The sequence below is a fragment of the Betta splendens genome, chromosome 14, assembly GCF_900634795.4.
Source record: "Betta splendens chromosome 14, fBetSpl5.4, whole genome shotgun sequence".
Lineage (NCBI taxonomy): Eukaryota > Metazoa > Chordata > Actinopteri > Anabantiformes > Osphronemidae > Betta > Betta splendens.
The window spans coordinates 16,298,407-16,322,212 of NC_040894.2; the positions used below are offsets into that span (position 1 = coordinate 16,298,407).

The window sequence follows — 23,806 nt, forward strand, 5'->3', positions numbered from 1 at the left end:
GCACCGCATTACAAACCAATAAACCGAACAAAAATATTTTTAACAAAAACACACGAACTTGAATTTAAAGCTGTTTTTTCGTTTAGAGAAAAACGAAAAACAAAAAACATCTGCTTTTAATTTTTAATCAAAGCTCATCCGTGGACGGGTCGCGGGGCAGCAGTCTTAGCAGAGAGCTCCCGACTGCCGCTCAATGAAACACGAGATCGAATGATATGTGATGTGTTTCGTACTCAGATGACTTGAATCTGAGTTCGACCGAGCTTTTGTTTGTCTCATTTTTGCTCACAGTCGCAAAGGCAAACTTCTCATCCCTCCCCTCCCCCGAAGAGCCGCATAGACATGCTAATGTGTTGCTACTACTCGATCAGCAGGTGAGAAATACCTCAGCTCCGGGACAAAGCTCCGTGGGAGACTGGGCAGCATCGGGCGGCGTGATCAGCTGCAGGTCTAAGACTCATTAATGCAGCAAGTAGTTTGTTCTACATACGTTTACTCTGCAAAAATAAACACATGTATTTATCGTAGCTTTTTGATCTAAGTTATTTGTAGCACTTCGACATTCGTCTAAAATATGCAGTGCATTTTAAAATGAAAATACTAATATTATTATTTATTACCTTTATTGTAAACACAGTATTAATTGCACAATTTGGACTGACGAAGATTTGCGCTTCTTTCATAATAATCATGGATAATCAAGGAAGAAACTGCAGTTCATAGATGTTATTCAGGGACGGTTTGTAAAGATTCAGTGTGTTTTTCAACTGAACTGTCAGCCAAGGTCGTGCATTATCAAATGAATGCGCCTGTCAGCGGGGAAGACATCAACTCTATTCAGTCGCTCTTCAGTCGCTGTTGCCGTCTCCTCCCCAGTTCACACACCTTAACACTAGTACCACTGGGTTTTCTAAATATACCAGTTCCTACTACAAGGTGTTCCTACGAAGTTAACCAGCTGTTTATTTCGTTATTACTCCTTTCACCTGTACCACATTAAGTCATTGCAGAGCTACAGCCATGTTCCTACGAAGTTAACTAGCTGTTTATTTCGTTATTCCCTCTTTCATGTCCGTCTGGTGAATGAAAGTGGGCGTGGCCATCCACGTCCCAGAGCGGTGACACTGGGGGATGGGAAACGCTCATCAACACGCAGGACAAAGATCTGCGTTTCTCTGCTGCTACAGCCTCGGCTGCGTTGGGTTGTTAGTCTCCCTTTCACCTGTACCATGTGAAATGTGTTCCTACGAAGTTGCTCAGCCGCTTTCAGAATCAGAATCTTTTTTATTCCCCATGCAGGTTTGAACAGGGCAAACATTATTTTTATTTACAAAAAAATTAATACGTTTACAGATTGACCGGTGATGCCGCACGGGTTGCTCTCAGTTAAAACAGCTGTTTGAAGCAGGGAAAAGCGAGTTAGCTGTCCTTGTCGATGCCTTGACAATGTTTTATCATCGGTTAGATCTCTGAGCCCCGACTTTTATGTCTTCTTTGGATTAAAAAACAAATGTTGAATGTTCTCAAATAATATAATATTGCCGCCCTCCGCGGCTCCCAGTGTTTTTTTTTTTTATTTAAAACGTGGGTGTTACCGGTGGCAGACCTCTGGTCTAGATCATCCTTATTCACTTTTTTAAATTGTAGTAGTGTAACCTTAGTTAGTATTCCTTTTTATTTTTTTTATTTTATGTTTGGGAAACGTGACATTTCAGCTACTGTGATTTTATTTGTCATCAACATTAGTTCCTACCTGTCCTTGTTGACGGGGGACAGGAAAAAGATGACGCGCGTTGGATAAGAGCGGCGTAAAGACAAAAGTGTACATGTGCCGTACTGTCTTGCCGTGTGGTGCATTAAAGAAGCATTCCACGTAAAGAAAATTGCCCGTACCAACAGCGAGAAATCAGGGTTACAGTAGCTTGTCTGCCATAAATCGAACGCTGCACGCGGGAGGGCGCACCGTTCAGCTTCTTATTTTCGGTTTTGAACTGCCATAATTTGCCATAATTTACTTACGTTCATAACTTCATACTATAACCCGACCAGCGGTTCATGGTCTTGGCGATACATGCACTAAGTAATACAACGTTGTCATCTCGTGATCACATGATGATGATGAGACGCTGTTTTTCCAATAATTAAAATAAAAAAACTGCTTCCACTCAGACTCGAACCCCGGACAATAAAAAAACGTTGTGGCCATGCACGTTAACCACTAGGCCACCCAAGACCTGATCATTAGGTGTTCTACAAGAGGCTATATGACGTAAGCAACTACGGTGTTTTAGGACCAAAAGTGGGAGTCAATCGCCACCTACAGGCCAGAAGGACGTAACACACTCCTCCCGCAGTACAAACCCGGCACTGACGCGGCATATTTGAAACCCAAACACGGTGGGGGTAGACACTTTTACCGGCTGCCTCTGTAACTTTATGTTTAGTGCAATAATGAACACATTGATTTATCTTAAAGAAAAACTTTTATTTTCATAAGGGTTGACCAAAACGACCTCAGGTAATATTTAAGAATAAAGAAACACTCAGATTGCTCCATAATTTCTATGCTGAGGAATTATCATTTATTTCCCTGGTAAAATGGTTTGCTGTGGGCTCAAAAACTACAATTAGTGCTTCCTGGTTTCCTTGGTACCTGCCCCAGCAATGGTCAGAATGAGAGGGTCAGAGCTAGCCTGTTGGAATGCAGCTGCTCGGTCTGCCAATGTTTTTCGTGCATACACCTACAGCACTAATATTCATTGGCCAGACAACCTGCTCTGGATTGATAAGAAGATAGCGAGTTCTATAGTGTTAGAACAGTCTGATATCCAGAGTGCAGCGCAGACGAGTTACAGTACTCGGAGTGGACACAGCCGAAAGACGCCTGCAATGAGTTGACAGCGAGGCAGCTGACAGTGGGGAGATCTGACCACGGGGCAGCTTACAGGAGCTGTGTGCAGGTGTTTGAGTTTAACTCGTTTCCAGTTTAACTGGTGACCGACTTCCGAATGCCGCACTGGTTGCTCTTAGTTACGGCAGATGTTTGAAGCAGAGAAAAGCGGGTTAGCTGTCCTCGTCGATGCCATGACAATGTTTTCTCAATGTTTTGTCCTCTGTACACGTTCTGAACAGTCCTTACATTTTTACAGTGCGTAATCTGACGCAGTGTGGTCGCTGTTCGTGTTGTAGATACTGAATTTGCTCAAAGGAAATAAGGGCTGAATAATTCTGCTGCTAATTGCAGCAAAGATCTTTTGGCAATAAAATATAAAATGTTGAACCTCTGCGTCCTGTCTTCGGAGTGTTATTTGTTTAGCTTCGCCTATAAGAAAAATCTCAAATATTCCGTGGCACTAGCAAAAGAATAACTTATAACGGGATTCGATCCCGCTGCCACTGTAGCAAAAGCGCTCAAAGCCACAGTCTTAACCACTGGGCCACCGAGAGATCACTATAAAGCTCTTCTCCCAATATTTATCTAACATAAATGAAGCCCGACGAAGTCGAAGTAAACGAACTCGGTCACCAGTTAAACTGGAAACGAGTTAAACTCGAACACCGGAGACAGCTGGTGGTCTGCACCACATGCCGATGTGAACAACTGAATATCCCTGTGCTGAATTACACCGCTGCTGATTTCATGGGTGAAGTTGCGGATTCTACTGCTCACGAAACACCATCAGTTTTGGGCTAAATGTGGACAGAGGAGCTAGAAAGTAGCTTCAGGATACGAGAAGAAAAACAGCCAAGACAGAATGGTTGCATGAGCGCTGAGTAAGTAATATATTCGCAATTTATTGTTTTAGTTTGCGCTGTGAAGTTTGAGAACAGTTACAAGCTGCTGCCTCTCGTGTTGTGGACTGTTGGGAAAAATGTTAGCTTTTGCTGCCAACGTTAGCCTGTGTATTAGATTGGCTAGCAGCAACCCTAATACTAATAAAATAATGAATTTCATGCTTTTGTAGGTGATATTGGCCAGTCACATATCGTCACAGAGACACTTGGAAGGGACCAGGGATTCTGCTTTGATTCAAAATAAAAAGCTGCTAAACGACTTAGAAATGATGTCTTTATTCAAACACACTTATTTATTTAATATAATATAATCTGTTGTTAAAAATGTAAATCAAGCGTTTGTCTGTTAGATTCAGTTGTGCGTCTTTCAGCACAGAGACATGATGCATCTCTGCCGGACGCCAGCTCTCGGCTGCGGGTGACAGTTCCCCACGGGCAGCCTCGTACTCCTTCAAATGATGTAACTTGTCGGAGCTGTACTCTCGCTCATACAACTAACCATGAATATCAAACTGTGCATTTGAAGAACTCGCTGTCTTCTAAATAATCTACAGCGGGACCTCCGGCCATTGAATATTAGCGCTGTAAGTGTATGCAAGGAAATCAATGGCGGGCAGAGCAGTATCGATCCAGCAGGCCCTCTCAGCTGGACTAATGCTGGGGCAGTAGTACTAGTAGTCTGTGAGCCCATAGCAAATAATCTGCCAGTGTGTGTTGGAGGAGGAATGACTGATAACTTCTCTACATATAAATTATGGAGGAATCCCTGTCCCTTCATTCGTAAATAATACCCGACAGTGTTTTGGTCAACCCTCATAGTTTCCTTTAAAGGAAAACGTCATCAAACAGAGAAATTATCATTTATTCCTCTGCAAAAAGCTTCTAAAACAGGTCAGAGGCCTTTTTGCCTTGGGCTCACAGACTACAACCAGTGCTTTAAATGATTTCTCTGCATAGAAAATAAGGAGGAAAAGGAGGAAAGGAGGAGGGGTGGGCAATACTGGAAACTTTAGAGTTGATCCGATACAAAGTAAATACTGGACCAGTATCGCTGATATCGATACCAATATCCAATAATATACCAGTTTTGCTGGCCCAAGTTGCTGAGCCACATGAGATCTCAAAGCAAGTGGGGGGCAGGGGGGTGTTGTGTGTGCCTGCTTTGCTCTGGCTTAGGGTGCACAGGTACGCTGCTTACACACAGGCACTTAGAGATGCAGACAGACAATAGTTAGGTTGTGTCTGAAAAAAAACGGCAGCAGTGCGGAGGACTAAAAACTCAACCAAAGTTTCGACATTTTTGTCGGGGGTATCGATTGATATCAATACTACCGTTGGTATCGATATCAGCATTATATTATAGAATTAGCAGCCTTACACTATATTCTACTCAGAACTAGTCGTACGTTGATTTTTCTGAGAGAACTACAGTCAGCTAGCAGTCTGTTAGGCGGCTGAATGAATTAAATGATACCGCTTGAATAACATTATTGCTGTGTTTTTCATACAGTTTTGAAGTAGTCAATCACAAACCTTCAAATCCTGTCTTCATGGAGACACAAACATGTGATCACTACCAAAACTTTGTGTTGGTTACTTAATTAGATATGTTCAAAGTCATCAAATATTATTAGTTTAATTTACTCAAAAAGAAAAAAAAATGTACAAACTCAAAATACAAGTTAGTAGAGTTTTTTTGTATTAAAGAAAGTTTATACTACTTAATCACAAATTATTTTGAACATTTGGCATTACAGTGTATACAGGCAGAATCAAAAGAAGAATATAATGCTTTTAATGCAAGTTTAGAGCCTTACGCCCATTTAATGTAAAGGTTCCCAAATTCAAATCAAGCACAAGATGATGGTTTTGTGGCTTTGTCCTCTTAGACAACAAGGTTTTTGGACTCAAAGATTGGTTTCTATTCATTCTTGGATCGTTACATATGACATCAAAGTCATGCAACATGTATTCAGCAGGGCAAATGTGTGATTTTGCTATGTACTGTAACTAGTTTTGAAAATTCATTATGGCACACTGTTTTAGAGAAATTGGGTTTTGGACCAACCTTAAATTCCTACAGTTCAGTATATGTTAACTTCTATCAAGAGATTCAACAGGTATGAAACTGACAACTGGCAACTCTGATCAGTTTCTATTCGCCGCTCATGACAAATATCCAACAATGTGTTTTAGGGAAGGCTTTGTTCAGTGTGAATTGTTCCTCTGACCCTGGCGTGTGTGGGTTTTGTTAACTAATTTTCTGTGTCAAATCTCTGATGGCTTCACATTGACTGAACTTTATTCAGATTAGGTGACTTTTAAAGACAACTGTTTCCACTGGAGCTTACTTAGAGGTTTCTAAGGAAAGCGGACTGTATACAAACACATATCACTTTTTAGGATACTTAAATGAAAACAATTATTCCGCTGTACAATTACAGTAGGTACCACTTTGCATTGCTCTATCGCATTAAATCCTAGTAAACTAGACTTACATGTGTAGTCTTAATGAGACAAATGTGGAAAGGTTCAATGGATGAGTAAAAGTGAAGACATTTTCTTAAGTCAGTTTTTATGCTACAGGTGTCGACACAAACATTAACATTGTCCCCATCACACCTGTTGGACAGAAAAGGACAGATGAGAGTCGCTCTGAGATTCCTGACACAGATGTCCCACTGTAAGCTGATAACACCTGAGTTACGATTTACTTTCAAATTTGTCGTTGTTCACTCACTAATGGATTATGATCTGACCTCCACAGGTGAAAGAACATCTATAGAGACTGGTGAGGTCCAGATATGGGTGAAAGACGGCAAGAATCTTCCCTCTGACAGAGGAGTGACTATTGACCCGTTTGTAAAATGGTAGGATGTTCAAAATGAAATAAATAAACCATTGTACAATACACATTGGCTCAAGGTTGGATTAGAACTACAGCATTGTGACACAGGGTCTGGCCTGTTACCGACTTTTGAGGCTTTTTAGATGCATTAGAATCTCTGTAATGATCAGGGTGCAATTTTCTGAATGGCCTTTACAAACCTGGTTCTACAAGGTTTCTGAGCAACACATTTGAAAAGAGAATCTACATCTGGTACTGTTCACCCTTTTAGCATTACATTACTGCAACTTAACATATGGTGCAGTGACCATGCTGTCAGGTTTTGGGTTTTTATTTCTTGTTTTATTTTAAAGAACTTTTGTGTTTCACCTTAGTTGTCAGGTTTTGGTTCCAGTTTCCTGTTTTATTTTGTAAGCACTTCCGTTTCTGGTCATACCACATCAGTTTCCGCTTTACTCCCGGTCCTCATTACACAGAAACTAGCTAAAGAATATGTGGAAGCGCCCAGTCTTAAGGTCTGGCTCTGTGTAGTAAAATTGGCCATCGAAATACTGGAGGACGAATTTTGGTGGCGTGAGTACCCTGGAGTGCAGGCGCTCTTTTACAGACTCCAGTTAATGCGGAGGGATTTGGTACGCGCCCTGCGCATATCGTCTGTTCACGTCTCCTCAGCTGCTCCTTTCGCCGTTTCATCGGCTCCAGCCCAAGCTCCAGATGCCGCCTTCTTTGTCCGCCACTTGGACCCAGTCAAGGAAACCCAGCCTGCGCCGCTCCCAGCACCTTAGCCCACAGCCAGTTGTAGGCGCTCCGGACGACGTTGGCGGGGGTACGCTTCCAGGGTACTCGGTCCAGAGGCTGCGGTCACGGTGTCCGAACGGCTCCCTTCCCTGGCAGAGGATCTCTCTGGCCCGCTGGCTGGCTGTCTCACTGCAATAGCAGGCATCCCAGACAGCGTCGTCCAGCGGATCCGCCTCCACTCCAGTTGCATTCCTCTTCGCCTACCTGATGAACACCGCTGAATCGACAGCTGACCAGGGCACAAGGGAATATCTGTTTGAGGAGGCAGCCGCTCCTGTCCTGAGGTAACCTGCCCTGTGTGAGGCCCTGAAACTCCCAGGCCTGCAGCCAGCAGCCACATCAGTTCCTGCGCCTCTGTCAGGTCAGTCATGTCACGCTCAGGTTCCAGATCAGCCATGTCAAGCTCAGATCCCAGATCAGCCATGTCAAGCTCAGGTTTCAGGTCAGCCATGTCACGCTCAGGTTTCAGGTCAGCCATTTCACGCTCAGGTTTCAAATCAGTCAGGTAACGCTAAGGTTGCAGCCCAGCCATGTCCCGCTCAGGCTCCAGGCCCGTCATGTAGCGCTCAGGCTTCAGTCCCGTCATTTAGCGCTCAGGCTCCAGCCCTGTCATGTCGCGCTCAGGCCCCAGCCCTGTCCCGGCCAGGTGGCACACACGTCAGACAGGTTCAATTCTTGCCCGGTCAGGCCCAACATCTACTCCGTCGAGCTCGGCAGTCGCAAGCAGCACTGCCGGCTCCGGAGAGGACGCCGTCCCAATCTCTGTTGGCTCCAGAGAGGACGCCGTCTCAGTTTCTGTTGGCTCCAGAGAGGACGCCATCCCAGTTTCTGTTGGCTCCAGAAAGGACACCATCCCAGTTTCTGTTGGCTCCAGAGAGGACGCCGCCCCCAGTTCTCGTCAGCCCTGAAGAGGTCGTTCCTGTTCCTGTCAGCTCCAGTGAGGATGCCGTTCCTGTTCCTGTCGGCTCCAGTGAGGACGCTGTTCTAGTTCCTGTCGGCTCCAGTGAGGACGTCGTTCTAGTCGCGGAGTGCTTGGGGTGTTAAGGTGAGCACGGCTGTCCCCGTCCCGGGTGGTCCGACCATGTCCGCAGATGCAGCTCCTGGCCGTTTGGGTGGCACTGCCTCCTTCGGCGTCGCCCGCCTCGGCTCCGCCATTGTCACGGCCGCTCACCTGGGGAACGTCCACTCCGGCCGCGGCGATGGCATGGTCTCTGCCGTCGTCGTCCGCCTCGACTCTGGGATCCTCGGAGCATCGCCGGTGGGTGGAGGTTGGGCTTGGCTCCGCCCTCCCCGTCTCCACCAGCCGTTGTGGGACCCGCCTCCCGTCCCAGCCCAGCGGCTGCTGGTTGGGACGATCCCCTGCTTTGCGTTTTTGTTTCTTGTTTTATTTTGAAGGACTTTTCTGTTTCACCTTAGTTGTCAGGTTTTGGTTCCAGTTTCCTGTTTTATTTTGTAAGCACTTCCGTTTCTGGTCATACCACATCAGTTTCCGCTTTACTCCCGGTCCTCATTCCACACAGCTGTTTCAGATCAGTAATCAGCCACTTGTACTTAAGCACCACCTTTAACCATGTTACGTTGCCAGATCGTCGTAAATCCAAGCCGCCACGTTGTACTAGTTCTCTATTCAGCTCATCCGGTTTCTGATCCTGTTACGCATTTCTGACCGCCGACTTCTGCTCAACCCGGACCGGTACTGTAGCCGTGATTTACCTGTTGTTGATCCTTGCCTGTCTCTGGACCCGATTAAGCCTGCCATATTTGTACTTTAACCCTACGCTCTATGACCTGGACTGTCTGTGACAATTATCAATTGATTCTGGAATAAACTCTCTTTTTTTCACCACCTACACTGTACCTCGTGTCCTCGCACTGTGCATGTGGGTCCACTCTCTGCAGCATCCTGACACATGCACTCTAATGAACGTATGTTTTTTGCTTCAGTGAACTAGTCAGGTTGTACATCGACCAATAAAGAATGACACTAAGAGTTTGTTGGAATCCTTTATTCACGTTCATATTTTGATCCATCAGTTTAGAAAACAGAACACAGTCATAGCTCAGTCATAGCTCATCAAGTTGAAGTATTATAAAGCTTAAATACAAACAACAAGCTTTAACTGTAAACAAATAAATGCCTTTCCTTTTGCTTGTGGTGCAGCACTGTACTTCCTGACACAAGCAGAAAAAGTCGGCAAAAAACTCGGGTGGTGAAGAGAACAGCCAATCCGATGTTCAACCACACCATGGTGTACAATGGCTTCCGACCAGAGGATCTCAGAGAGGTCTGTGTGGAGCTCACAGTGTGGGACCACGACCGGCTGAACAATCACTACTTGGGTGGCATGAGGCTGGGGCTAGGGACAGGTAACGCTACACTACACTCAATACTTTCAATCTCGATTTGGATGTATATGTAGTTTATGTAAATTTAGTTTTCACAACATAATGGACAAGTTAAAATTACTTTCTGAACTCTGTGACAACAGCTTTAGTTTTATAAAACTGTATTCAGACTGTACATGTTTAGCAGCATGCCATTTCTCTCTCTTTTTCTGTCAAGTACAGTACTGTGTGTGTGTGTGTGTGTGTGTGTGTGTGTGTGTGTGTGTGTGTGTGTGTGTGTGTGTGTGTGTGTGTGTGTGTGTGTGTACTTGTACTTGCATCGGAATGAGAAAAAAAATGCATTCTCCTACCAAAGTAAGAAACATTTTGACAAAGTGAGGACAGTTTTTATGATGGAGCTTTGGTCAGGATTAGAGCAAGGGTTAGACGTCTGCCTCTAGTGCAAGTACTGGTGGCTAAATACTAAGAGACTAAATTACTGATTTGTGACAGCTGAGGCTAATGAGCGAAAGTAAAGTGAACACAGAACCTGGTGTAACGTAAACCGGAAACTACAAAATAAAACAGGAAATAACATGCATACAAAACCCCAGATTGTGACAGGGGCTAGGGAAGGCATTATGTCAATGGCAGTCACCACTTCGATATAAGTAAAAGGATGTGTGTGTGCGTGTGAGTTGTAGATATGTTATATGATCTTTTTAATTCTGTACAATTCTGCTCATACCTGTACACTGTTTTTCTATCTTGGTGTTTCTTTGTGTTTGCTTTAATTACAGCTTATTTTATCATATGTTATATTATCTTAACATGTTATGTTATTTAAACTTTTTATAACAATTTCATCACTTCTGTGTGATCACTTTCTATGCAGGGAAGAGTTATGGAGTTGATGTGGCCTGGATGGATTCAACAACAAATGAAGCACATTTATGGCAGAGGATGTTGCAGTCTGGCGGCGAATGGGTGGAGGATGTTTTACCCCTCAGAATGTTTGTCATTGCAAAAAGCATTTCAAAATGAGATTGTACAGTATACAAAGTTGTGATAAAGTTGAAGCCTCATAGGAATACACTTAATGTGCTGCTGCTTAGATACAAATACTTAGAGTGAGCAGTCTGCCTGTATGATTAGTTGCTAATTAACACAAACATCTGTAGGTTGTATTGTAATGTTAATTAGAAAGCAAATGATTTGAGAACAAATGATTTACACACGCTAGTTGTTTGTTGTTTTTCAATAAGATGATCAACAAGCAGAATATGTTCAGTAAAAGCAATAATTAAACATATTATTTCAAAAATGTATTTCACTTATGCTAGAATCAAGTTAGCAGTAATATTAGAAATAAAATTCCTGCCCCCGAGAGCGTGGATGGCAATCAGCAAGAAAAAAAATATAATAAAATAGAATAATAATAATAATTATAATTCTATACATTCAATGCATCAGTATTTTCAACACTCTATGCACAGGTCTGACTTTGCTCATTGACTCATTGACATCCCGCCATATGATTGGTGTTCATGTCCTGTCAATCACAAAAGGAGCTAGCTTGCCAGGGACTACCCTCTATGTTGCTAAAGTCAGTTTAAACAGCTGTGTCAAGTCCAGTGCATTTGCCTTTGACGTCAGGTCAGGTTCCTTCAAAATACCAGAATAAAGCTTAATGTTTCTCTGTGCAGTTGTCACAATTCAGGTTTTTGTATAGTCATTTCCTGTTTTATTTTGTACATATCTGGTTTCTGTCACACCATGTTAGTCTGCTCTTTACTCCCGTTTGCATTATCCTCCATCTGTCATCTATCTGTGAATAGTCTCACTCACCCCAGTCCTCTGCCAGATCATAGTGTCTTATACCCTGTTCCAGCATTACCTAGTTCAGTATCTTTTGTTATAAAAGTTGTTTTGGATCATCCCTGGCTGTATAAAAGCCCTGATAAGGGAAACATGAATGAGAGCAATACACACGACACAGCTTTCCTCTTTTGCTCGAGGGTATTGAGTACAAATCATTCAACATACAACAGCAAGTGCCAGAAGTTCACAAAACACGTCAACACTGATGGCAAATACATACAAAACTAACCACACATTGGCTCAATGACATTCTAACAACATATGTACAACAAAACCTAATCCTGGTCATGCAGCACCCGTTAGGCCGCATTTAAGATGGCGACTGCGCACCCTTATCACACAGGCACACAGCGAGGTTAGACTAGCATTACCCACACGTATCTATTTACTAAATTACATTAAACAGTTGCACATAAAACACTGGAAATGTTTTCCTGAAACTCTAACTATAAACATTTGTAGGACCAACATTCATACCTGATAAGGGGAATATGAATGAGTGCAATGAGCAACGACACAGCTTGAGTATATTTAGTAAAGGAAGCTGCAACGTGGCCTCTGATATAGCTATAGCTTGAATACCCGAAATAAACAATTCCATTCAACATATGCTAAGTCTGATGCTAAACATACTATTGACACCAGTAATATTTAACTGTCATATAGTCCCCCTCAAAAACAGATGTTGTCCTCAACATCATTATTACCTTTAGCACTCATTCAAGATGGCAGGACATGCATAAAAACTGGTTACAAGCTGGAACTCTTTTGTTACATTCACTTGTTTCTGTCAGTCCCATGTCGCGGGTTAAATCACAAACTGGAACACTTTTGGTACATTCAGTTACTTTGCGTCCATCAAGTGCACTCGTTCAGTGTTTGTAGACGTGTGAGAATTGTTCACAGTACACATTTCTGAAATCAAGCAGTCACCATGGTAATGGCTTCTACTATGCAATGTTCATAACCTGAGAAGTCAAATTAGCTTCCTCTCCTGAGTGTGTGTAATGTAATAACTATATAATAAACTGGACTTGGCTTTGCCGTAAATTGAATACCTTACTCTGTCTAAGGCAGGGTTGGCTAAATTGCATCCAGGCTGGGCATGCTGCATGATGGGAAAACGCACCCAGACTGTAGCAGAATGGTGTTCCTATCCTATCATACCTAAAAATCTTTGGTGGCCTACATAGTCTCTGGGGTCACTGAGGTCGTATGTCCATCTCATCTTCCTGCTTGACATTCACTGTGGGGAGTGACACTTGTTCTTCTTCGGCATCAGTACAGTTTGCCACCTGACCATCCCTGTGCTCCAACAAGTTATCATCATCCCTCTCTAGCTGGGGCGGTTCCATGAGGTGTGTTGGTGTCAAGTGGAATCCCATCTTGTTCGGTTACAGGTGTGTGCGGTACTGGTTCTGGAATATAAACAGTGCATTGATATTGCATATCAGTCCTCATCCTCCATATCCTCAGAACTTTCTCTGGCTTTCTCAGTTGTCCAAAATCCTGTTCATTTCCCTGTTCTGGTCTTAGCTCATACAGTAGATTGGGGCATTTGGGCAGTGGCCCTGAAGTGCAAGTCACAAACAAACAAAAAGACAAAACACAACGACATTAACAATAAACACAACGATATTAACAGAAAACAAGACAACATTAACAGGAAACACTAGACTCTGTGTTAAAACTGTGTCTAAATGCTTGGTGAATTGAATCCACAAGGATCTCTAACTCATGGATCATCTGGTAGACAGACTTACTGTCAGGTTTTGGTCTTGTTTCCAGTTTTTATTTTGAAAGGTCTTAGTTTGTCATCTGTGTTTTGGTTCCAGTTTCCTGTTTTATTTTGTAAGCACCCCCGTTTCTCGTCAAGCCACAGCAGTTCCCGCTTTACTTCCAGTTTTCTGTTACGCACCTGTGTCTCATCTGTCATTACTCACCAGGACATTTAAACACCACCTGTTTCCTTAGTTCTCCGCCAGAACGTTGCATGTATGTCATCAGTCGTTCCAGCTATTTCCCTGTCTTGCTTACCTGGTGTTGATACTGCTTCGTATCGCTGAACTCCGACTCATGCCTACTCCCAGACGGTACTGTAGCCTGATTGTTTTCTGTTACTGAACCATTGCCTGTTTTTGGAACCTGATCCAGCCTGCTCCCGTTTACCGAAATCCTGAGACCTTCTGTGTATGACCTGGACTGACCTGTACCAAGAGTTTTTGGATTAAATCTTGTTTCTTTACTACCTACCATCGTGTTTTCGTACTGTGCATTTGGGTCCTCTCTCTGCCGTTCCGTGACAGAACGATCTGGCCAGACTTGGACCCAGCGAGTGCTCCGCATCCGCCCAGGTCAGTGACTGGTTTTGTTTTTCTTTTTCTTCCTCGTCTGTTCGGCTACGGGTACTAATCGCTCGCGGCGAGAATGGAGGTTTCATGCCCGAGTCTGCCGGTGGATATCCGTGGAGACCTCGAGAGGTTCGCTAGGAAATACACGGAAGCGCCCAGCCTTAAGGACCGTCTCCGCCACGTAAAACAGGGCATCGAGTTGCTGAAGGCTGAGTTTTGGTGGCGTGCGTATCCCGGAGTGCAGACGTATTATGAGAGACTTCATTCGCTGCAGAGGGATTTGGCGTGCGCGCTGCACGCATCGCCTGCGTCTCCACAGCTGCTCCTGCCGCTGTTTCATCGCTTCACGTCTCTGTCCCTGTCACCGCTCCAGCGGTTCACGTTCTCGTTCCTGTCCCCGTTTCATCGGCTCCAGCCCAAGTCCCGGATGCCACCATCTCTGCCCGCAACGCGGACCCAGTCAGGGAAACCCAGCCCACGCTGCTCCCAGCGCCTCAGCTGACAGCCAGTCGCAGACGCTCCGGATGACGTCGGCGAGGCCACGGTTCCAGGGTCCTAGGTCCAGGGATCGCGGTCACGGCCCCCGAACGACTCCCCTCCCCGGCAGAGGATCTCTCCAGCCTGCTGGCTGACTGTGCCACATCGATAGCAGGAATCCCGGACAGCACCGTCCAGCGCATCCGTCTCCACTGTTCTCCTCCGGTGTTATTCCTGTTCGCTCACCTCATGAACACCATCGAGCAACATCAGACCAGAACACGAGGAAACAGTTGTTTGGGGAGGCAGCAGCGCTCATTCTGAGGGACCCTGCCCTGCGTGAGGCCCTGCAACTCCCAGGCCTACAGCCAGCAGCCACACCAGACCCTACGTCTCAGTCAGGTCAGTCATGCCATGCTCAGAGCCCAGTTCAGTCTTGTCACGCTCAGGTCCCAGTCCAGCCTTGTCATGCTCAGGTCCCAGTCCAGCCTTGTCACGCTCAGGGCCCAGCTCAGCCATGCCACGCCCAGGTCCCAGCTCAGCCATGCCACGCCCAGGTTCCAGCCCAGTCGAGTCAGGTTCCAGCCCAGTCGAGTCAGGTTCCAGCCCAGTCGAGTCACACTCCGGCCTTGTCCCAGCCAGGACGCCGTTCTAGCTCCTCTCTCTGCCATTCCGTGACACTTACTATTTAAGGAGGCCAAACTAAGTACTGTACTGTACTGTATGGCGCAGCTTAAATACTGAGCTGAAACTTGTCTAAGTGCCTTGTTCAGCAGCCAAACAGCTGTTCAGGTCCGTGAGTCCTGATAAGATCGCTTTTTCCACATCTTATTAAATTTAGTATTATTATTATATAGTATTTAGTATTATATAGTATTAAAATATTTACACATTTAGTTATGTGTAAATTATGGCAAATTATGGCAGTTTAAATCCGAAAATAAGAAACTGAACGGTGCGCCCTCCCGCGTGCAGCTTTCGATTTGTGGCAGACAAGCTGCTACAATTTACAAAAAGCAAATAAAGATGATTTAGACCAGGGATCGGCAACTTGTAACACCCACATTTTCAATGAAAAAGAAAAACACTGGGAGCCGCGGAGGGCGGCAATATCATATTATTTGAGAACATTCAACATTTGGTTTTTAATCCAAAGAAGACATAAAGGTCTTAACATTTTATATTGTATTGCCAGAATCAATTATCGTAGCAATTAACAGCATACTTATTCAGTCCTCATTCTCTTTACTGCCTTAAAAGGAATATGAGCAACAATCAAATGTAAGCGTCATCTTACGCTTTGTAAAACTGTAAAGACTGTTCAGATTGTGTTCAGACAACAAAACATTGTCAAGGCATCGACAATGACAGCTAACTCGCTTTTCCCTGCTTCAAACAGCTACTGTAACTGAGAGTAACCAGTGTGGCATCACTAGTCAATCTGGAAACGTTTCTTATATTAAACCACCAACTAACTGAAAAACTGTGGGTGGGAAGTTGTGATTTAATAACTAGGCTCTTTGAAGTGATGGATCTCTGCAAAATCTTCTGTTTAAGTGGTTCAAAAAAGTGCCTGGTTACATCACATCAGGTAACCTTACTGCAGGACTCTCAATGCTTTGGGGAGGAGGGGGTGGTGTGAATATAGTACCAATGTAACTAGTGCTGTGGATTGGTCGTTCTGTCTGAAAAGAGGCTCTCTATTGTTAAGTTAATCTAAGCTTGTCAGGTTCTGGTTTTGTTTTCAGTTTTATTTTGAAAGAACTTAGTTGTCATGTTGTTGGTTCCAGTATCATTTCCTGTTTTACTTTGAAAGGACTTCCTGTTTACATCATGTCTCAGCTGCTACTGTACCTGCGTCACCCGCTCATTATCCACACCTGCCCATAATCAGTAATCTATTCCAGTATATAGCCTCCACTTCACACACGCTCTAGCTGCCAGATTGTTGAGTTGCCAAGACCACTTTCCAGCGTTCTCGTATAGCTAACCTGTTGCACGATCCTGTCAGAACCCGACCGCCGATTCCTGCATACACCCTGTCTGTACCTACGCCCGGAGATCTTGGTATCGTTCCCGATTGTCTGACCACGTCTTTGTCCAGCCCTAGTCTGTACCTCTGCCGAGCTCACCTGTGTACTGAACCCTGCATGTTTACTGGACCTGATCTTGCCTGCTCCCTTTTGTGCCTTAAACGTGTTTGACCTGGATCGCCTGACTACGTTTTGGTCAATAAACACTGTTTGTTAACCATAATCCTCGTCCGCACTGTGCATTTGGGTCCTCTCTCTGCCGTTCCTGACAGCACAATCTGGCCAGACTTGGACCCAGCCAGCGCCCAGCCTGCACCCAGGTCTGTTACTGTTTTTCTTTTTCCCTTTTTTTCTGTTTGTTCGGCTAGCGTCCCCCAGCGGATCCACCTCCACTGCTCTCCCCCGGTTGCGTTCCTCTTCGCCCTGGACACTGCTGATTCCGCGGCAGTCCAGGGCACAAGGGAACAACTGTTCAAGGAGGCAGCCGCTCTTATCTTGAGGGAACCTGTCCTGCGTGAGGCCCTGCAACTCCCAGGTCTGCAGCCAGCAGCCACACCAGGTTCTACGTCCCAGTCAGGTCAGTCATGTCAGGCTCCAGCCCCAGTTCAGTCGTGCTCTGCTCAGGCTCCAGCCCCAGTTCAGCCGTGCTCTGCTCAGGCTCCAGCCCCAGTTCAGCCGTGCTCTGCTCAGGCTCCAGCCCCAGTTCAGCCGTGCTCTGCTCAGGCTCCAGCCCCAGTTCAGCCGTGCTCTGCTCAGGCTCCAGCCCCAGTTCAGCCGTGCTCTGCTCAGGCTCCAGCCCCAGTTCAGTTGTGCTCTGCTCAGGCTCCAGCCCCAGTTCAGTTGTGCTCTGCTCAGGCTCCAGCCCCAGTTCAGTCGTGCTCTGCTCAGGCTTCAGCCCCAGTTCAGTCGTGCTCCGTTCAGGTTCCAGCTCAGCCTTGTCACGTTCAGGTTCCAGTCCAGCCCTGTCACGTTCAGAGTCCAGCCCAGCCCTGTGTTGTTCTAGTTCCTGTTCCTGTCGGCTCCTGCGAGGATGCCGTTCTAGTTCCCGTTCCTGTCGGCTCCCGCGAGGATGCCGTTCTAGTTCCCGTTCCTGTCGGCTCCCGCGAGGACGCCGTTCTAGTTCCCGTTCCTGTCGGCTCCCGCGAGGACGCCGTTCTAGTTCCCGTTCCTGTCGGCTCCCGCGAGGACGCCGTTCTAGTTCCCGTTCCTGTCAGCTCCCGCGAGGACGCCATTCTAGTTCCCGTTCCTGTCGGCTAACGCGAGGACGCCGTTCTAGCTCCTGTTCCTGTCGGCCCTGGAGGGGTCACCCCCACTGCATCCCCTGCTGCGAGTCCCGCCGACCTCCAGGAGGAGGCCACCCCAGTATTGGTTCCGGTCGACCTCCAGGAGGAGGTCGCTCCTGTCGCAGTTCCTGCTGCGGTTCCCGACAACCCCCAGGAGGGGGTCGCGCCCGCTGCAGTTCCTGCCGACCTCCAGGAGGAGGCCGCCCCAGCATCGGTTCCTGCCGACCTCCAGGAGGAGGTCGCGCCTGTTGCCGTTTCCGCTGCAGTTCCTGTTGGCCTCCAGGAGGGGGTCGTTCCTGTTGTAGTTTCTGCTGCAGTTCCTGGTGATCCTGCAGAGACTTTTGTTTCTGTTCCTTTGTGCACAGGACCCGTTCGTGAAGGTGCCGGAGGTTCCTGCGGCGCATCGGCCCCTGGTGATCCGGCACCGACCACGTGCGCCTCTACATCTGGTGGCCTGGCACGGATCACGTCTGCTGCAGCATTTTGAATAAGCTGTAGGCTTTTTAAAGAGCTGTTAGGACATCCTATGAGTAAGGAGTTACAGTAGTCCAGCCTAGAGGTAACAAATGCATGGATCGGTTTCTCTGCATCGCTCTGAGAGAGGATGCTTCTGATTTTAGCTATATTTCTAAGATGAAAGTAGACGGTTCTGGAGATTTGTTTAATGTATGATGTAAAAGAGAGATTCTGGTCAAAGATGACACCAAGGTTCCTCACAGTAGAATCTTAAGCTAATGTTATTCCATCCAGGGTAATAGGGTAATAATACTAAAGTTCCACCTTTTGGTTTTACCCTGGAATTGTGTCTTTGGTGCTAAAAATACGGGTGGCCTCATTAACGTTTTTAACACCTTCCCCAGACAGACCAAGGAGGGGGGCTGCTGACAGTCCGCTAATGAGGGTGTGATGAGTGTGTGATCAGCCAAAAGACAGACACTCAAAACAAGTCAAACTGCAGTTCTGCAGACACAAAGTAAACACTTATGAATAAACATGTTGCTGTAATGCGTCACTGTAGATCTGCTGAGTTCTGGCATCCTGTCAGAGTTATGATCGACAACTGATGTAAAACAAATTTCTATGATTATTACGGGTATTTACATAAAATCTACGACTACTGGCAAACATTCATTGACAAGTTGTGGAAGTTTAAAACCTAAATAAGGGGCTGTAGCTGCAGATGGACTGCACTCTACGTCTTTACTTGGCCATGCGCATTCAAATTACATTAATTAAACCGCGACCCATAATCACAGATTTATGTGAAGCCAATATACTGTATCAGATTTTAGAGTGATGGGTTTGTACATATTTATAAGAGCTATTTAAAGACACGAAAAAGCTGTGTAACATCAAAAATTTGATTCACTGCTACACCACCATTAGCGGTGCTTACCATGCTGTCCCCCGCGCTGCACTGGGCCTGTCCGACCACATTATGGTGCATCTGATTGCAGCCTATAGGCAGAAATTAAAACTCTGCAAGCCAGTAGTGAGGACTTGGAAGAAGTGGACCAGTGATGCTGTGGGGGAACTTCAGGACTGTCTAGACTGCACAAACTGGGACGTTTTCAGGTCTGACACCAACAGCTTGGATGAGTACACAGACACTGTGACATCAACTTCTGTGAGGACAGCGTCATTCCAACACGCACCAGTGTGAGCAACAATGACAAACCCTGGTTCACAACTAAGCTCAGACAGCTGAGGTTAGAGACAGAAGCTGCATTCAGAAGTGGGGACAGAGACAAATACAAAGAGACCACCCACAGATTTAGCAAGGAGGTGAGAAAAGCTAAATCAGCCCATGGTAAAAGAATGGAACAGCAGTTCTCAGCCAACGACTCTGCTTCTGTCTGGAAAGGGCTCAAGACAATCACCAACTACAAGTCCAGAGCCCCCCCTATTTCCTCCAGCATCTAGACTCTCCAGGATCCTACGCCAGGATCCTGTTTGTAGACTTCAGCTCTGCCTTCAACGCAATAGTTCCATCCCTGCTCAATGTCAAACTCTCCAAGCTGAATGTGCCTGACTCCACCTGCAGGTGGATCACAGACTTACTCACGGACAGACAGCAGAATGTGAGGCTGGGGAAGCTTGTCTCGGATACCCGGACCACCAGCACCAGATCCCCCCCAGGGCAGCTGCGCATCTGGACACCAGTCTGTCAAACTCCTGAAGTTTGCTGACGACACCACCCTTATCGGCCTCATCTCTGATGGAGATGAGTCAGCCTACAGAAGTGAGATAGCCAGTTTGGTGTCATGGTGCGGCGCTAACAACCTCAGAGCAATGCTCTGAAGACAGTGAAGATGACAGTGGACTTCAGGAAGGACTCAGCCCCCCTCCCCCTGTCATCCTCTGTGACACCCCAGTGACCTCTGTTGAGTCCTTCCGCTTCCTGGGCACCATCATCAGCCAGGACCTCAAGTGGGAGCAGAACATCAGCTCCATCACCAAGAAGGCTCAGCAGAGGATGTACTTCCTGAGGCAGCTGAAGAAGTTTCACCTTCCTGTAAAGATGTTGGTAATCTTCTACACTGCCATCATTGAATCCATCCTCACATGCTCTATCATAGTCTGGTACGCTGCAGCCACGGCTAGAGACAAGGCCAAGCTGCAGCGCATCATCCACTCAGGTGTTTGGCTGCCACCTACCGTCTCTCCAGGAGCTGGAAAACTGAGGGGGAAGCCAGGATTGTAGCCGACCCCTCTCACCCAGGACATGAACACTTTCAGCCCCTGCCCTCTGGAAAGTGGCTCCGGTACAGGACTAGGACCTCACGCCACAAGAACAGCTTCTTTCCAACTGCAGTCAGTCTGTTGAACTGTGCCCCAACTCCTCCCAGTTGACCTCCCTCGCTAACCCAAGGACTATTGCTGCCACTTACAGGTCCCACCATCCCAGACCACTTGCACATCCACTTTTCTCCACTGTATATAGTCTGTTGAAAACTTCATTTTAATTTATCATTAATTGCACTATTCAAGTAAAATGTAATGTTGCATGTTGTACTGTCACCACATCATGTTGTATGTTGTACCATGTCATGTTGTATGTTGTACTGTTAACATGTCATGTTGTATGTTCTACTGTTTGTACCTTATTTTAAGCTGAGATGCACCCACCTGCCAACACCAAGTCAAATTCCTTGCTCTGTAATGTGCGCTCTACAGGACCAGGCAATAAAGCTTTCTGATTTCTGATTTTCTTGCTGTGCCTGTGCAGCCTGAGCAGTCGCTCCCACTGCATCGTAAGACATTTCTTCTGTGCACTCATTGATTAGTTCCTCTACAGTACATCCATGGGCATTCTAGACAGACTATCGGCATCCATGTTCTATTTTCCAGGACGATATTCAATAGTAAAGTTGAAGTTGGCTAACTCAGCTACCCATCTACTTCCTGTAGCATTCAGTTTAGCAGTGAATAAAACATGGAGCATACTGTAATACAAATAGTCACGGAATCGTGATGGCCCCTTTTAAGAGCAAGGAATTCCAATTTACCTGAGTGTAGGTGATAGATGATTAGGTGGGTGAAATCTGGGAATGCCAGGACAGGTGACTGGACTAGGCAGTTTATCAGTTGCTACAGGATTTGTTGGTGTGAGTCCTTCAATTCAATTGATGTATGAGACAGTACCACTTTTGCATTTCTCTTATGATACAACAACATCATGAGGATTGTTCCCTCAACATCTCACATACTATCGTCCTCTGATTCTCATTTAGGTGACTTAGCTCAAGGCTCTGTAGCGTTATCCTGATGTTTAGTATGTTGGGTCTGAATGCTATTCATATCAACAGGTGAGTGTATTTCTTGGACTTAACTGGGATACCGATATAACTGATTGCACTGTACCAATATCTATTTTCCCTGTCAACAAAATGTCATGGTCAGTGGGGTTTTGTACACACAAAGTGACGTTGGCTGTGCCTGACAGACGGCTTAATGTAGCAGACCCACATGCACAGCTCCAGGCAAGGAAGTAGGTGATGATGTCTTTAATGATACAGGTGAGGTCCAATATACAGTCAAGGGTACAGACAAGGTTCGGGCAGACTCAGGTAAGTAACAGGCTGGTTCAGCAACGAGCAAGCACAGGCGAAAGCATAGACAGGGATCAGACAGGCGGTCAAAACAGGAGACAGGCAGATGATCAAGAGCGGTAAGAGGGTATACGATATTAGAACGCTGGAAAGAAGTGTAAACACGCAATATTCTGGCAGGGAAGTGAGGTGAGCACTGAAGCCTAAATACCAAACTGATTATGGATTGAACGCAGCTGATGACACATGTAGTGTGTAGTTTACCGGTAGTAAAGACAGCACTAACATGGCGGACCCACAGAACCGGAAACAGCCAAAATAAAATAGGAAATGACATAGGGGAGGCCGGTGTAGTGACAGTGCCTCCCCCTCACCTGCACCAAGGTGTCACTAAACTCAAGACCCTCTGGCCAATGGGGGTTATTATCAGGCAAGTTGTAAGGGCATGCTACAGATTCTACATTCTACTTGGACCACACTACAAGTGGGTATGTTTATCTTTTGGCCGGCTGTTCTCACTAAATACTCACTTGTTTTTTCAACACTCACTGCTTTAACAAATGTTTTTGTCTGATTCTTTTGGCCATTCATAACAACACGTTCAATGACGTTAAAGCCAATAATTGGAAGTGACTGTTGGCTCCCTCTCATTACAAGCATGGGTACATAAAACTCTTCAGTGCCACCTGCTAGTCTGAAGTCACTTCTACCAATCCCACGTATGGCATCTCCGTACCATTAACTGCTTCAACTTGCGGGGTCATTAGAGTTGACTATCTCTGCTATGTCTCGGAATTCAATCTCTGGGAAATTGTTGGCTTTCCACACCTTGTCTATTGTGGACACCTGGGAGTCAGTGTCCCACAGTACTTGTGTTTTCTTTTGTTGCAAATAGCAGTTGACAGGGCATTTACTCCCCACAAGTTCAGTCACTGTACAATGTTCTCTTTTTGTCTATCATCTTACATGACTGAGTTTTTTCTGTTCTCTTCTCATGTTGTGTTAGCCATTTACAGTTCTTCTTGAGTTCTGGCCAATGACTAACCTGGCATTCTTTGAAGTAGTAGCATGTTGTCTTGCATACTGAACATCGTTGGAACAACTCTCGTCCACTTCCATAGCTGGTACAGCTTTGGGACTGACTGCTGGTCACTCCCTGTCCCTCGTAGGTGACCGTGGTTCATTTAAAGGATTCCCTGTTTCCGCAGCCTGTGTAGCCTCTACAACCTGGACGAAAGTGTTCACCACTTCCACATCTGTAACAGTGCTGGCAGTATTCCTCTCCTCGTTGCTGGCATGCACAACATTTAGGTCCTGCCTATGGCATTGGGTAGCTTTGTGGTGCGAATCTCTGGTGAAACTGTGCAGTCCCTGCCAGATGTGGCTCACTCACAGCTTGGTATTCTTAAACAGATCCCCCTGGCTGGTGAAAAGTAGTGCCTCTATTATCCCAAGCCTAAAACTGGGTCTTGAGGTCTTTTAACAGTACTATGTCTGCTTTGATTTCTTTTAAGTCTGACAACACACCTATTGGTAGCATAGCCATGGTTTGTTGCTTTGCGAGCTTCTTTTCTCCGGTCATATCATTAGATTGGATTGCACGAACTATAGGGTTCCGCTGTGGTACCGCTTGCTTCTTTTTCTCTTGCCCCTCCTTCTCATTTGCACATGCCATATTGAGCCTTTCCAGAAGCAACTCATTAGAGGTAGTGGTTTGCAACATATAGGGCTGTAGGTCCATTTTAATATTTAATAATATTTTGTAAGACTGTGAATACAGTGTGCATGAACATGCTTTGCACAAGTACAAGGTCATATTTTAGGCTAGATTCTGCTTCCTGTGAGGCGAATAATATTTTTTGTCTTAAATCCATCGCTCTAATTAAGAAGTTCTGGTCGGGTCTCTCTACTACTCTAAACCTCTGTAGTGAACTGCTTGTAAATCTCAGTTGCACTACGCTCT

The 23,806-nt window shown here is 45.7% G+C and overlaps 1 protein-coding gene across 11 annotated transcripts in view; it reads left to right on the forward strand.

Annotated features, from left to right (window-relative positions):
- Positions 1-11,467, forward strand: part of sytl2a (synaptotagmin-like 2a) — a 30,552-nt gene extending 19,085 nt beyond the window's left edge. For all 11 annotated transcript variants that reach the window (XM_029173105.3, XM_029173107.3, XM_029173106.3 and 8 more), the window contains 4 exons: positions 6,382-6,478; positions 6,563-6,665; positions 9,603-9,808; positions 10,662-11,467. In XM_029173105.3, the coding sequence (XP_029028938.1) occupies positions 6,382-6,478; positions 6,563-6,665; positions 9,603-9,808; positions 10,662-10,810 (555 nt within the window). In that variant the 3' untranslated portion in view covers positions 10,811-11,467. The remainder of the gene's footprint in view (positions 1-6,381; positions 6,479-6,562; positions 6,666-9,602; positions 9,809-10,661) is intronic.
- Positions 11,468-23,806: the final 12,339 nt, after the last annotated feature.